Source organism: Strigops habroptila, chromosome 7, assembly GCF_004027225.2.
Source record: "Strigops habroptila isolate Jane chromosome 7, bStrHab1.2.pri, whole genome shotgun sequence".
NCBI lineage: Eukaryota > Metazoa > Chordata > Aves > Psittaciformes > Psittacidae > Strigops > Strigops habroptila.
In genome coordinates, this window is record NC_044283.2 from 11719543 (window position 1) to 11735540 (window position 15998).

Here is a 15998-nt window from a genome sequence, read left to right on the forward strand (position 1 = left end):
AGCCAGATCACTGCTGCTGTATGGACATTTAAGCTACTTGTCAATCAGTTCCTAAACTGCTGCTATTTACAGCACAATGCTGTACAATATGCAGTCGAAAATTTCAGTTTTCCTCAAAATGGCATGCAGTGGAGCAATGTTTCCAAGAGATACCAACAAGCACCTCAGGCATCATGTAATAGAAGGGCAGAAGAATAACTGGAGCCAGCCCAAGTTGGATTATACCTACTTATAATCATGATCCTTGTTTTTACTTTTTTTGTGAGCCAGCACAGGCAGTAACCACAAAACCATGGATGAGAAGCAAAGAGTTAATCTGTCTTTGTTACCTTGCCAACTGGGTCAATCCCTGAAGCAGCACCCAGACAGAAGCACGCAAGCAGGGACGCAGGCACTGCGTTGCTTGGTCCATGCTAGAGGATCACTGTACCTGCTGTTTTCACCTGACTTTCAGGGATTCACACAGGTGTAATTTACCACTGTGCTTTGATCTTTGCCACAGCAACACAAGAATCTCAAGCATGTTTGATAGGGTGCCTCTCAGTCTATCACAGGCCTATGTTATCTAAACACAGATGTTCTACTTGCCCAGGACACAAGGCCAAACTATAATTAGTATGATATATATGTTTTTTGACACCTAGTGCAAGTCACTTGAATGCATCTTGCCAATCTTCTCTTATTTTCCCACACTTTTCCATTTATCACCAGTATTTACTTAATTTCTCAAAACTCTCATTTGGACATTTTTATTTCTATGTGTTAGCACTGTCCTACCCTAGTTAAGCCTTCCTGAACTCTCATATGACCTTACCATATGCAAGCTATGGAAATATGGGTTCGGTGGAAATCATTTAAGTGTATACAGCTGGTTAAGAAATTATGGAAGGAAAATGACCAGTAGATCATTGTTCAATTGAGAATGTGTTACAAATTCAGGAACTGAGAGACTGGTCCCAGCAACTGAATGAATCACAAACTGAATCTTAGTCAACAGTGTGATCCTAGTGCACAGAAGAGAAATCTGAAATGAGATTCCAGTAACGTCAAGACATCAAGGGCAGTCATTTCATTCTGGTTAGTACCGATAAAATTCATAATTTTGCATCCAGTTTTACCATGCTTCAGGAGAGGGACATCATATTAGATAGTCACATCAATGAATAACAAAAGGGAAAGCACTTTTAGAAATTTTATCCATTAGGAAAATCAAGGGATTTGAGTTTGTTCCTTTTCTAAGGGGAAAACCCCTGTACTCTGGGTAGATATGATAATCACCTTTCAACATCCGAAAAGTTATTCAAAGCTGACAGGAAACCACTCCATTCTAAAGACAAGAAGAAGTCAACTTATCTTTCAGAATTTGTGAAACTGCAAGAACAGCAAAGAGCGAGGTCATCTTATGTTAAATATTCAGAAAAAACCTATGCAGAATTGTGAAACACCGTGTAGCCAGACTGCAGAATCTCCTACAGTGAAGGATTAACAAACAGGTCTGGCAAACCTCTGTTAGAGATGTTCCTAGTATGTTTTATGTTTTCTCAGAGCACACAGTTGAATCACATGATCTTTGACCTTCCTCCCAGTCCTATATTCCTATGAACCAATGCTGATATTATTTCATGCAAGCTTTTAATTAATTCCTTGAACTGCCTTTTCTCCAAAGTCTTTTATATTTACTTTTCTGCATTGCTCTGTCACTCCATGCAAGCACAGACTGCTCCTCTTCTAGCCTGTAGACAGCCCTGCAACATCATGTGTGGCAGGTGAGAAAGGTGACAGGCACTCACTAATAACAACTGCAGTTTCCAAGTCAATGACTTGCACCAAGACTTGTGCCAAAACATGAGCTTTGCTCTGCTTTTGCCAGCTCATGAGACCTGTAATTTACTGTCTAAATAATTCCCGTATCATCAACGTTGTCTTTTGTTGCATGAACACCAACAGAGAAAGGAAATGTACCGCTGTCCTCTGGAAGAACTGTTTGATTGTGAACAGTGAGGCTATAAAATACATACAATAATCTATATTTTCATTCTGATCACAAATATTAAGATTAAGTAAGCTTTTTCAAAGGCTTCATAGCAGTTTTAATTAAAATAAAGCTAGCAATGGTGCTTTTCATTTTGAATGTCATAATGAGGGATCAGTTTATGGTTTGTTTTACAGCATGAATAGTCATCTTAAGGTCAAGTTTCATCACATATCATTTGCCCAAGCGTCTCACAAATAAAAAGCAGCAAGACTATGAATTTGATCCCTTTCACTCTTTTATTCTTATTTTCCAGTCCAGAAAAACTATAGAACTTTGGCAAATGGTGATGATAAATTACTAGAGAGGCCTCTGTGAAGTATTAGACAACACGGTACCCTCTGTAAATCCTAGAAGGCTTTTTCATTTAAACACCTATTTATCATATGCTAGATTTCAAGAAGGAATTTGGCATAAAATTTTATCTTTTAAACCACAAAGGACATTATCATGACAAAAATAATATATTTCTTTCAAAAAGTCCTTCTGTGCAGTATTAATCGCACCCTACAACAGCAACATAAGAAACTGTCTATATTTTTTTCTTTTAACCTTAAACTCCCCAAGCTCAGTAACACTAGTGGGAACATTTTCACACTTACTTGTTCTCAGAAAATAACACACCTTAATTTTATTTCAGCTGAACAGTAAACGACTACTTTAACTGAAATTAAATGACTTTTTGACACACTTTGAGGGTGTTTTGTTTTTTTTCTCCTGGATATACATTATAAGTAGACTCCAGATCATATTGTGCATTACTGCTATATACACAAAGAAAGAAAATATCCCTGTGATTAACCATTGCTGAGTGTACTGGATTTGCACGGTTTTCCAGTTGGAAACCTGTAACGAGTGGTGTCCCTCAGGGATCGGTGTTGGGACCAGTCCTGTTCAACATCTTTGTCGGCGACATGGACAGTGGGATTGAGTGCGCCCTCAGCAAGTTTGCCGACGACACCAAGCTGTGTGGTTCAGTTGATACGCTGGAGGGAAGGGATGCCATCCAGAGGGACCTTGACACGCTTGTGAGGTGGGCCAATGCCAACCTTATGAAGTTTAACCAAGCCAAGTGTAAGGTCCTACACCTGGGTAGGGGCAATCCCAGGCACTGCTACAGGTTGGGCAGAGAAGAGATTCAGAGCAGCCCTGCAGAAAAGGACTTGGGGGTGTTGGTTGACGAGAAGCTTAACATGAGCCGGCAGTGTGCGCTTGCAGCCCAGAAAGCCAACCGTATCCTGGGCTGCATCAAAAGAAGCGTGACCAGCAGGTCGAAGGAGGTGATCCTGCCCCTCTACTCTGCTCTTGTGAGACCTCACTTGGAGTACTGCGTACAGTTCTGGTGTCCTCAACATAAAAAGGACATGGAGCTGTTGGAGCGAGTCCAGAGGAGGGCCACGAGGATGATAAGAGGGCTGGAGCACCTCCCGTATGAAGACAGGCTGAGAGAGTTGGGGCTGTTCAGCCTGGAGAAGAGAAGGCTGCGTGGAGACCTCATAGCAGCCTTCCAGTATCTGAAGGGGGTCTACAAGGATGCTGGGGAGGGACTCTTCCTTAGGGACTGTAGTGGTAGGACAAGGGGTAATGGGTTCAAACTTAAACAGGGGAAGTTTAGACTAGATATAAGGAAGTAGTTCTTTACAGTGAGGGTGGTGAAGCACTGGAATGGATTGCCCAGGGAGGTTGTGGATGCTCCATCCCTGGCAGTGTTCAAGGCCAGGTTGGACAGAGCCTTGAGCCACGTGGTTTAGGGCAAGGTGTCCCTGCCCATGGCAGGGGGGTTGGAACTAGATGATCTTAAGGTCCTTTCCAACCCTTACGATTCTATGATTCTATGATTCTATTTGCGCTGCAGGGGTGGCTTCTGTGAGAAGCTGCTAGAAGCTTCCCCTACGTCCAATAAAGCCAGTGCAGCCAGCTCCAAGATGGACTCACCGCTGGCCAAAGCCAAGCCCATCAATGACAGTGGTGGCATCTCTGGGATAATGTATTTAAGAAGGAGAAAAGTTACTGCACCAGGAGCAACTGCAGCTGGAGAGCAGAGTGAGAATACGCGAGAAACAGCCCTGCAGACACCAAGGACAGTGCAGAAGGAGGGGAGGAGGTGCTCCACGTACCAGACCAGAGATTCTCCTGCAGCCCATGGTGCAGCCCATGGTGAGGCAGGCTGTGCCGTTGCAGCCCATGGAGCTCCATGGTGGAGCAGATACCCACCTGCAGCCCATGGAGGACCCCAAACCAGAGCAGAGGGATGCCCAAAGGAGGCTGTAACCCCATGGGGAGCCCATGCTGGAGCAGGCTCCTGGCAGGACCTGTGGCCCTGTGGAGAGGGGAGCCCACACTGGAGCATGTTTGCTGCAGAACTTGTGACCCTGCAGGGGACCCACACCGGAGCCATCTGTTCCTGAAGGACTGCACTCATGGAAGGGACCCACACCGGAGCAGTCTGTTCCTGAAGGACTGCACCCATGGAAGGGACCCACGCTGGAGCAGTCTGTTCCTGACAGACTACACCCCATGAGGGGACCCACACTGGAGCAGTTCATAAAGAATTGCAGCCTGTGGGAAGGGCTCACATTGGAGAGGTTCGTGAAGGACTGTCTCCTGTGGGAGGGACCCCCCAGTGGAGCAGGGGAAGAGTGTGAAGAGTCCTCCCCTGAAGAGGAAGGAGCAGCAGAGACAATGAGTGATGAACTGACCACAACCTCCATTCCCTGTCCCCCTGCACCGCTGTGGGGAGGAAGTAGAGAAAATCAGGAGTGAAGCTGAGCCTGGGAAGAAGGGAGGGGTGGGGGGAAGATATTTTAAGATTTGATTTTATTTCTCATTATCCTACTCTGATTTGACTGGTAATAAATTAATTTCCCCAGGTTGAGTCTGTTTTTCCCATGATGGTAACTGGTGAGTGATCTCTCCCTGTCCTTCTTGACCCACAAGCCTTTCATTGTATTTCCTCTTCCCTGTCCAGTTGAGGAAAGGAGCAACAGAGCAGCTTCGCTGGGAACCCGGTGTTCAGCCAGGGTCAAGCCATCACACTGAGACAGAGCAGTTTAGGAAAAAGTACATAATAAAGGTGCAGTGCTTAAATTGACAGTAGGCATTGGGAGCAAAGGACATCCAGAATTCAAATGGCATTACAGCTACTACATGACTGTTCTATTTTTCATACTTTGGTATTTGTAGTCCCACAATTGTTTAAATCATACTAAAAGACATTCAAAAATTTCTTTTTATATATATATTTTTTCACTTTCTCAGTTTCATTGAAGAACAAAGTTTAAGCTTAAATACCAGTTTTCAGACCTTATACCTAAACCATGTCTTTTAGCCTGGAATATTTGTACTGCAAGATCTAGCCCAAGTCCACTTCATTATTAGCATAGGAAGATTATTTAAATTATTAAAAACCTAAGCAGAATCTATTTTTTTTAGGAAAAATACTTATAAGGTCTTTAAAGAGACCAAAATTTTCGAGTTTCAGCAGAACCTGCAGTCCAACCAATTTGAGTCTTTGCAAATAATCTCTCCCAGTTTCCAAGCAAAATGGGGATAATAATAGCCACCTCCCTCAAAAGAGTGGGTATATAAACATTATATACAAGTAAGCATTATAAAATTCATCACATTTGGTACATTAAAATTATTTCCAGGTGCCTTGATGGTTTCTCTTTCCTACCTGACGCCACGTGTTCCCACAGTCAGATGTTATGTACATTTCTTCTTTATACTCAACCAGCTGGGAGCCCAGGTTACCTGTCAGGAAACAGGAGGAAAGAAGGGTTGTATCCACGTGAGCAAGAGAGACTGCACTTAGTCCTGACACCAGCCAGAGTGAGAAGTTTCCAGGTCAGAGCAAGAACTAAACTCAGATGATCAGCAGGCTTATATCATTTCTGGTAGCATCAGATACATCATTTTAAAAATATAAGTATACTTTTAACTTCTTCTTTTACAGGCTTAATTCTAATACTGAAACACAAAGGCAAGATATTAGTTGTGCTGCCACACACGAAAAAAATATTATGAAGGAACATGTATTTAAGATGCATTGCTGCAAAGCAGACAAAAGTGTTAAAACAAACCTGCGGAAGCTGATCTTAGTGGATGCAACCCCAAATACTGAGATCTCCATCTTTTAACACGTGGTATTTCAAATAGCAAACTATTAAACCACCAGGCAGTTTACAGTGTTCTAGGGGAGAAGCAATCATAGCACAATATTGCTCCTAAATGATACCTTCTATGGGATTTGGACTTAAATATATGGTTTGCATGTTTTTACAGTAGAAATAAAAGTTATCAGATCCTCTTAAGCAGAAGAGACGAGGAAAGAAAAACACTTGAGATTAGGATAGCAGTATGAAATTTCACTGGCATGTTATATAAATAGCTAGTTTTAACCACCAAAACAGATCTGTTTGTGCAGCGTGCTCACTAGTGCTGAAAGGTTTGTGAGAAGAATGACAGTGACACGGCCCAAAATACATGCTCTATTTGGACCATCTAGATTGCACATGAGCTACTGTTTAATGGTATAACTCCACATTTTTTCACCCTAAATACAGCCTAGACAGGATTAGGATATTTATTTTGAATGATGCAGCATATAGGAGTCAGTTCGTTTCTTTCAGCTGTATCTAACATTTCAGAAGATGCCACTGCCCCTTACTGGGTCTTCACCTTTCCAACACACTTCACGCTCTCTCATTTATCAAATAACTCAGCACAGATTTAGTTGGCCATGTAATTTTTAAAATAAGACCCTATTCCTGTATGTAATGAGGAGATTTAATAAGGTCAGTACAGTATGGATGAAGTAGACTGAACACCTACTTAAGAACCAGGCTCATATGGATAAAGTGTTCAAGGCCAGTTAGATGGAGTCTTGGGTGACATGGTCTAGTGTGAGGTCTAGTGAGCCCATGGCAGGGGGGTTGGAGCTAGATGATCTTAAGGTCGTTTCCAACCCTAACTATTCTATGATTCTATGATTCTAAAGTAGTTTTAAGATTAAAAATGTGCCAAACCCAGCTTAGATTCAAAGTGCAGGCACAACCCTCATGGCTACTATTGGAGGTGACAGCAGTTGTGCCAAGCAGGAAGGAAACAGGTAACTATGGAGTGAACAGCCCCTATTCTTTCCCTGCAAACATCTTCATCTTTGAAAAACAGCCCACCCCCAAGTCAGCACCAAGGCTGCTAAGCCAGCACCTTCCCACTGCCGAATCAGTGGGAAGGTGAAAGCATATGTGCTTGCCTGGCAGACAAGTGCTCTCACTTTCCCACTGCTCTGCCCCCTGCCTTGGCCCATGCTGCCAGGGTAGCAGGGCCATCGTACAGCTTCACAGAAGGACTATCGTTTTTACATAAGGTTGCCTAGCTTTAAGAAACAAAGTTTCTAGTGATGCCAGCAATCAAAATGAAGTATCTGTGAGAAATGGCAAAAAGGTAGAACCGCATAATCAGCGTTAAGGACAAAGGACCACAGGCCTAACAAAAAGTTCAATTTTTAAAAAAAATAGACTAAACTTTTGGGTTTATTCTACCCAGTAGTCCTTTGAAAATGACATCTTTTGGTTTCAGTCATGTTGCATTCATTTAAGCAGATCTTCCAGTATAAGAGAAAAAAACCCAACAATTAAATATGATTAAGTCGTGAATATTACCTAATGAGACAGTTCCAAAATGAAAGTTTCACACCTGAATTCTATTGTATTTTCTCCCCAAATACATGTTTATTTACATCTATTTGGTTAACAGCCATTTTGAACTTATTATCACCTTGAATCCTAAAAACCTAGGTGAGCAAAAATCAGGAAAAATTATCTTATTTTCCCACATCTCTCAGATCTCATGAGGAAGTAGGACCAGATCCCATCAGCTTTGTGTAACAAACATTAATCTGGTCACTACAAGGAGTTGTGAATGAGAAATCACAATCTCAAGACTGAAGAAAGGTAAAGGATATTTGATCTGCTCTTTATACAAAACATATTTATTTTGCTATTCTTACTTTCCTCTGTATAACTTTTACTGGTATATTTTTCTGCTATTACTCACAGAACTACTTCTTTGGGATAGCTAACGATAGAAATACGTATTTGCTTGCTAGAATCTGAAGTATTGCTCTCAGTCTACACCCTTCTTTACACAGATACCTTTTATGAAGGCATTGTTAGTTTTGCTCCTGGATGAATGCTGTTTATTCTACCTCCTTTCACCGCTTACAGAAATCTACTTGCATGAAAAGGCCTTTATTTTGAGAATTGCTATGGATTTGCACTTTAAAAAGTGCAGTGGTAAATTGCCTTAGCTAATGGAGAACTGGTTTCTAAACCAAAAGCATCAACTTGTGCTTCATTAGAAAGCCTTTTATATGCAGCTGATATGGTAATGACTGAAAGATACTAGCAACAGCTTTGTAGTTGCAGCTCTGTAACAAGACAGACATGACTTCTAGTTTTGGTTTTACCTTTGTTGCCTTTTCTTGATAAATGAGCAAAAGCAGTTGCTGGACTCAGTTATAATTACAGAGAAATGTTATTCTGTCCAAAACCCACAACTGATAGCAAACCTGGCATAAAGGCTGGTATACTGCCTTGGGAAAAAGGACTTCACTGCTCTCTGAACTTTGAAAGTAGTCCACCCCTGGGCCAAGGATGAAAACCCAGAAGTGGTGCATGCAGGATCTTCTGATTGCTGACTCAATGTTCTGTGCTTTAATAAAGGCTATAATTTCCATTACCAGATTTTGAAGGAGACCCTATTACATTACATAGTTTTGCAAACTTTATGAAGTCTTCAAGCATGTAAGAAATCCGTTTCTGTATGAGAGAATAAAACTTTTCAGGTTATATTTTGCTATGAGGGTACTACAGACAATGTCCTGCTGAAAAACAGCATCAGTGGATTAAGAAAGAAAAAGCAGGTGAGGCAGCAAGCAGGAAATCTGCACCACCAAAGGAGACAGGGAGGCTCCTGCAAAGGGCAGAGGTTAGTTGCAGTGGGAAGCAACCACACAGCCAAATCTCAGAGGTGACAGGCAGATTGAGATTTCCATAGGAACACATAGGGCTGTGTGATTAAGTTTGTTAAGCCAAGGATATCTGTAAAAGCTGTTACTCTGGAAAAGTAGAATCAGAATAAAACTAAGCCTTCAAAGAACAGACTCACCACAGTTTTATTTGCGAACCTTTCTATTCAACATGCGTCACACAAGAGTTATGAGTTTTCTGTATTTAAAGTGTTACATTGTTTAAACTTGTTTTATGTTCTAATAAAAATAACTTCAAAGATTTGGGACATTCTGTTCTTTTTGAGATTTAAAATAAAGCACGTAACTTTAGGCTCTAGCTACCTCGCAGTGTGTCACGTTACTGGATTAAGCCAACTAGCTAAACAAAGCACATGTAATAGCACACCATAAACCCCTTTACAACAGCTCCAGTTCACATCAAATGAAATGCAAACAATCCTGACATTATTAACATTGCAAACAAACAACTGCAAAGTCATAGGAGCACTCAAAGTAGAGCTGAGTAGCCTGAAAGCTTCTGTGCCTATCTGAGGAGAATTATGAACCATATTTGTGGTCAGTGTGGTAGCCAACACATGTGCACAACTGACATCATGATCGACTGATACAGAAGGTGAGAAACAGCTAAATTACCTCTGCCCCAAGCCTGGAAGCCAACACTTTCAGTGTGTAAGTACTATTCCCACCATGTGCTGAAGTGTTCTGACTGTACCACACACCCACAAACATCAGGGTGCTGTTTGCCTGGTGAATCACACCAAAATCTGTGCTCTTTATTACAGCTGTAAATACCTGCTGTAACTCCTCAGGTGTGCCACTACAACATGGAAACTTTTCTATCATTTTAGTGGGTCTGTGTTAGATTTCAGAATCCATCTGTGGTAACAAGTAAAGGCAATCTAATACACCAAAGGCAATTCAATTCATCCTGAAAATGTTACTGCATCTGGAATGGGTAACCAACTGCAGGCTTGTGCTGGTTTTGGCTGGGGTAGAGTTAATTTTCTTCATAGTAGCTAATAGGGACTAAGTTTTGGATTTGTGCTGGAAACAGTGTGTATAATTCAGGGATGTTTTCATTATTGCTGAGCAGTGCTTACATAGAGCCAAAGCCTTTTCTGCTCCTCACACCACCCCACCAGCAAGCAGGCTGGGGGTGCACAAGGAGTTGGAATGGGACACAGCCAGGACAGCTGACCCAAGGGATATCCGATATCATATGGTGTCATGCTCTGCATATAAAGTTGGGGAGGAAGTTGATGGGCATGGGGGGGCACTGATGGGAGACTGGCTGCACATTGGTTGGTTGGTGGTGAGCAACTGTTTTCATTTGCACCACTTGTCTTTCCTGGGTTTTATTTTTCTCTGTTATTTTCCTTTTAATTACAATTGTTATTATTATTATTGCTTTATCTCAATTATTAAACTGTTCTTATCTCAACCCACAAAGTTTTCTCACTTTTACTTTTCCCCTCACCTCACTGTGTGGAGGGAGACTGAGTGAGTGATCAGCTGTGTGGTGCTTAGTTGATGGCTGGGGTTAAACCACAAGAAGGCTGTATTAGCCAGAGCTATAAATGGTATCTTTTTCCCATCACTTTTTGATCTAAATGGCCTGAAACTCCTCAAACATATGACAGTCTTTTGCTATCTAGTTTCAAGTTTTCCTTGTAATACAGAAGCTTCTCAAGTTTGTCTTACATTATTTTATAATCTTTTGTAGTTAAATGACAGGAACAGGAAGGAAGACCCTTCAATTACTGCGTGTGCTCCAACTTTGCTTTCTACATTTCTCATCCAATTTTAAATATTTTGTTCTTAAAGGCATTGTTAGAGGTTCATACCTTGTATGCTAATAAAAGGATGGCATTATTTGCAAACACCACATGTGTATGAAATAAGGGAAGACCACAGATTGTCTACAGCCGAGGCCAGGTGGCACGACTCCACCACGTTCACACCATGTAGCGCTGAGCCCCAGCTCTCCTCAGGTGGTGCTGCCATGGCCAGAAGATGTATTTTTGTAAGGTTCCCCCCAACTCCCCAGATCAAATTACCTGAAATAACATGAAGGTTATGTTACAGGCCATGAAAATGTGATGAAACTGAGGATGTGTGTGGCATGCTCCTGTTCATGGATATGTGTGAGGGTAGAAGGCCAAGATACGATAGTTTAGTTGAGTTGTGTAGGGTAGAAGAGGTAAACCTGGTGCTGTCTCGACCATAGCACTTATTAGAAACAGTCTCACGTGTGCCTTCTCCCAAAGCATGGCCTAGAGGACCATGAATTGTTCTTCAACATTTCCCCTAAAGGCTTTTGTCACCAACAAAGCAGGATACTATGCTAGATAAATTCCTGTCCTGACCCAGCCTGACTCCACAGCTGTTATATCCTGACACCTTCTTTCTTCAATTTAAGAAACAAAAGGAAACCTTTTGGCCTGCATTTTGGACTTTTTGATTAAGCACAGTCATTTTTCATTTCTGTTACTTGCATCCTTATAAACCTTTTCCAACTGTGCTCTGGGACATATAAAATCCTCCTTTGCTTTTTTTACTTGTCCTGAATAAAAGCTAATTTCAAAGTAACTGGGTAAAATCACATGTTCCATCCCTGCAAGTGTAGCAGTCCCAAAAACTGGAATACCGGGGTACTAATTATTGTTCAACATGGTTCTTCCAAGCTATTTTAACTTTGCACATGCCATCTTAGCAGTTGGTAGCACAGGGATGGGAAAGAAAGCAATGTATTTTGGTGATGACTGGTGGCCAGCTGAGCTCTCTTGAAAGGTGGTACAGCTATGAAAACCACATACAGCTCTCGTAAGATTGTCTTCGCTCAAGCATTTTGGCCACTTCCTACTGGGTCACGCAAACATGGGAGAGTAATTTACAATTTATTATTAATTTACGTTTTAAGCACTACTTATCACTGCATTTACCCGTGTTTTTACACATGATTTTAGACATGCTTACTGTGAGAGAAAATAATCCCCGTATGCAACACTTCGATAATCCTTCTTATACGGAAAATCTTTTCCAGCCACTTAATTTTAGCATACAGGCGGAAACCTACTCCAAAGAGAGAGATTCGCCTTGCCTAGATTACTGGTAATTAATGTAGTCGTAACCCTTCGGTCAATGCACAATAAGCTAAAATTTCATGATTTGAAAACTTGTAGTCACAGTGTAGAACAAACATACAACCAATTTGTGTTTAAATGTCCCAGGATAGACATTTTTTGCCTGGCAAGCTGAAGATGTGATTCACACCATCGGAATGGGGGAACATCCTGACATGAGAAAAAACCTAAGGGAACTGCAGGATCTTCATTCCAGAATGCACTAGGAAATCATCTCCCTGTTCCCTCACCCTTTTTCACAGTGGCATCCTGGAGTGTTACTTTTGTGAAAAAAGATAGAAATTTATCACAATGTATTTCAGCTTGATATGATAAAAAGTAAACTGAACTTTCCCAGCCCTTCCTCAATTTGTGTGAATGTGCAGAATTTACTGCTTGCTTGATTTGCCATCTGGATTGGAAGCTAAGCAGACAATTATTGTAAACTAGCACCTGAAAAATCCACACTTCTCTAAACATTTTTCATAGAAAAGTCCTTCACAAGTATATAGTAAAAATTTACACATCAATTGACACACATTTCATAGCTGATGCTGTGAGAAATAGAAGCTGTTGCCAAGATTAAAATGTACAAAAATCAAATATAAATGCAAAATCCTATTACATTTCTTAAAGGGAGCAAAACAGTTATTTAAAAGAGCACTTTAATATGCAGCTATAAAATTTAATATTCTGTCTGCACGATTTATATATACATGAGCTAAAAATATGCATTCCTCAGAACTATTTATGCAACTTTAATAGAGTGGAAATTTTATTTGTAAATATGAGTTTTGAAAGATGCAATGCTAAAATTCTATTATTGCATTTTTCCCATATTCTCTAGGCATTCATGCTGTGAGCCATTTAATTATATTTTAAATTAAAACAATACTCGATAGTCTCTGTGATCTGATTTTCAAGCACAGTATCAAAACTATCCTTAAGTCACAGGCTAGGTTTTCCAGGTTTTCCATTACCACAAGCTGCTGTGTTGTGTAAGCTTCCTATAAAGTAGCCAAACTCCATGTTCAAGAGTTGTTTGTTTGGGTGGGGGATTTTCTGCTTTTTGACTGATAGTCAGTGCTCTCATTGAGAGGATGAACTTCATGGCTGTTAGGGTTAGAAACTGAGTTTCTAGTTCTTTTCCACTTGTTTACATCACTTGTTTCTACCGCATGGTTACACTTTCAAGGAAAAAAAAAAAAAAAAAAGTCATATTCTGTATTGCCCGTTACATTCTCAGCTAAGGGGGTTCCTCTTGTAAATATTTGTTATTTCCATTAACTGCCAAGTCGTCCTTCTTAGCACCTAACTCACTGGTCCTGAAAATTGATGACCAGAATTGTACGTGTTCCTATTAATGCGGTTGCTATACAGTATTTTGCCAGAGTATTAATATTTTCCCCTCTCTTTTAGCAAATGTGTACCTAGTTCACCCTCAGAATGCATTTCCCTTTTTCACAGCACAAGGCACTGATGGTTCCTAGACACACTGTGATCAAATGACATTCACAGATCTTTGTCATCTTCAGTCATTTCAAGATGTGCTCTCTCCAAATATAACAGTAAAATTCCAGTAGTGTGTGATGTGGCCCAAATAATCTGATTTCTGTTTGTGCAAAGAACCTAGTATGTCTGTTGATTTGCATAGCATTATCAGTATTAAGAATCAGGCCCGAAGAAATTCAAGCTCATTGTATGTAAAGTATTTCTGATAAGAAGCATAAATTTACAAGGATATCGGGTTTGCCAGATAAGACTGAACATGTGCACTGACTCCAGATGACCTGAGCATCCAAATAATGTAAACGTAAGTCAAAATCAGAGTTGATTCAGGTCGTCTGCTAGCAAGGAGATGCAGTTGCTCTTCAAGATTTTTAGGACTCCAAAATAAGTCCCTAGGCTGTGTTTGCAACTATATGACCTTCTACCAGAGAAAGGAAGTACTGTACTACTCTTGGGCAAGCTTTTCCCACTTTAACACCATCCCTACCAGCTTTTTAGCCAGCTAGGAGTGAGGGTGCCTTTCTATCATATCCATTACATTATAGGTTGCTCCACAATCAAGTCAGATTTAAAATATTAGTTCAGTTTTCATGATATCTGGATTTCATCAAAAAGACTCCCCCATGTTCATGTTAAGGGAAGTAGTCGACAAGTTTATGTACTTGGCATGGTACAAATATGTCACAGTGATAAAATCTCACCCCATTCTAGGAAGAAATTCAGGGCAAAATACTCTTCTCCAACCTGCCATTCCTAGTATCACCTCATAGAACAGTGCACTTAAAAAACCTCCACAAAACCCCACCAAAAGAAAACAACCCAGCATCTCAATGAATATCAGTTTACCACATCAGATTATAATGCAAGGACATAGAAAAATGAAATAGAAGTAATGGGCTGATTAATTAAACCTCATTGCTTAATTTGCTACTAGAAGGCATTCAGATATAATATGATTAGGCTAAAATTAAGAACCTACATTAGAATAGGAGTAATTTTATGTAATAAGAACAACCCCAAGATTGGAGCTGTTTTTTTAAATACTGAAATTCATAAATTAAATACCTAATAGAAATGTATCTACAAAGGCACTGTATAAATTCTTAGTCTTGTTCATGTCAATAAAAACAGCAGCATTTCACTAGGGAGGTCTGCCTCCAGTAAAATACTTTAAACTGCATGTAAACTAGGGGGAAGCTTGAAATCTTCAGTTAGATTGAAGTAATGGCAGCTGTCATTCTCTTTAAACATCAAATATGCTCACCTTGATATTCTCAGGAAATTTTCAATTTGGTAAGCCATTTATAAGAGACTAGTGTAAGCTAAGGCAGAAACCATTATTGATTAAAACCAGATATATTTTTATGAAAAGCAGTACATGTGTGTATTTCACCTAAACATAACCCATCACATAAGAATAAAATATTGCAATTTTAAAAAAGCTCTTAGAACAGTTAACATTTCAATAATTCTGAAACAAAGAAACAGAAAATTAAATCAAATGAATAGATGAATCAGAAGGGTACAAAGTAAAAGAGAGTTATGTGAATATTTTTCTTGATGAGTAGTCAACACTGCAGTGGAATTTCTTTTATTAAATGCCACTTCACAGTACCATGGCTCCATCCAGATGTATGTTATAATGGAGAAGCCACAACCAGCATTGCTCCTAACACAGAGACACATTTGCCTCTTTCACTTCATCTCTTTAGCCAGAAAGGAATTAATAAAAATTAGAAGACAAATTATCTGTATCTAGGCTTAAAGAACAAAGGCTTGGCCACCAATTACATCAGTTTATTGGATTTACTGGGCTATTCATGGTGCTGGAGGCCCTACTTCCAGAGGAAAAAGAAAAATGCAATGCAGGCCAAGTCCTTCAGTGACCATCACTCCTCACCACCGCATGAATGAGGAAGGAAATACTTCACAGCACAGAGAAGCATAATGTATCCAGGTGACTGTTACAGATCTGTCCTAGAAGACATAGTTCTCAGACTTCAATCAACTTTTATTATATTGTTTTTGATCAAGAGATAGAATCATAGAATGGTTAAGGTTGGAAAGGACCTTAAGATCATTTAGTTCCAACCCCCCTGCCACAGGCAGGGACACCTCCCACTAGACGAGGTTGCTCAAGGCCCTGTCTAACCTGGCCTTGAACACTGCCAGGGATGGGGCAGCCACAGCTTGGGCAACCTGTTCCAGTGGCTCACCACCCTCACAGTAAAGAACTTCTTCCTTATATCTAACCTGAACTGCCCATTTAAATTTGAACCCATTGCCCCTTGTCCTTTCA

At 40.4% G+C, this 15998-nt stretch overlaps 1 protein-coding gene across 8 annotated transcripts in view; it reads right to left on the reverse strand.

Moving 5' to 3' along the window:
• The window catches only part of SORCS2 (sortilin related VPS10 domain containing receptor 2), a 548756-nt gene that overhangs the window by 62158 nt on the left and 470600 nt on the right, over positions 1-15998 (reverse strand). For all 8 annotated transcript variants that reach the window (XM_030491464.1, XM_030491462.1, XM_030491463.1 and 5 more), the window contains one exon: positions 5709-5785. In XM_030491464.1, the coding sequence (XP_030347324.1) occupies positions 5709-5785 (77 nt within the window). The remainder of the gene's footprint in view (positions 1-5708; positions 5786-15998) is intronic.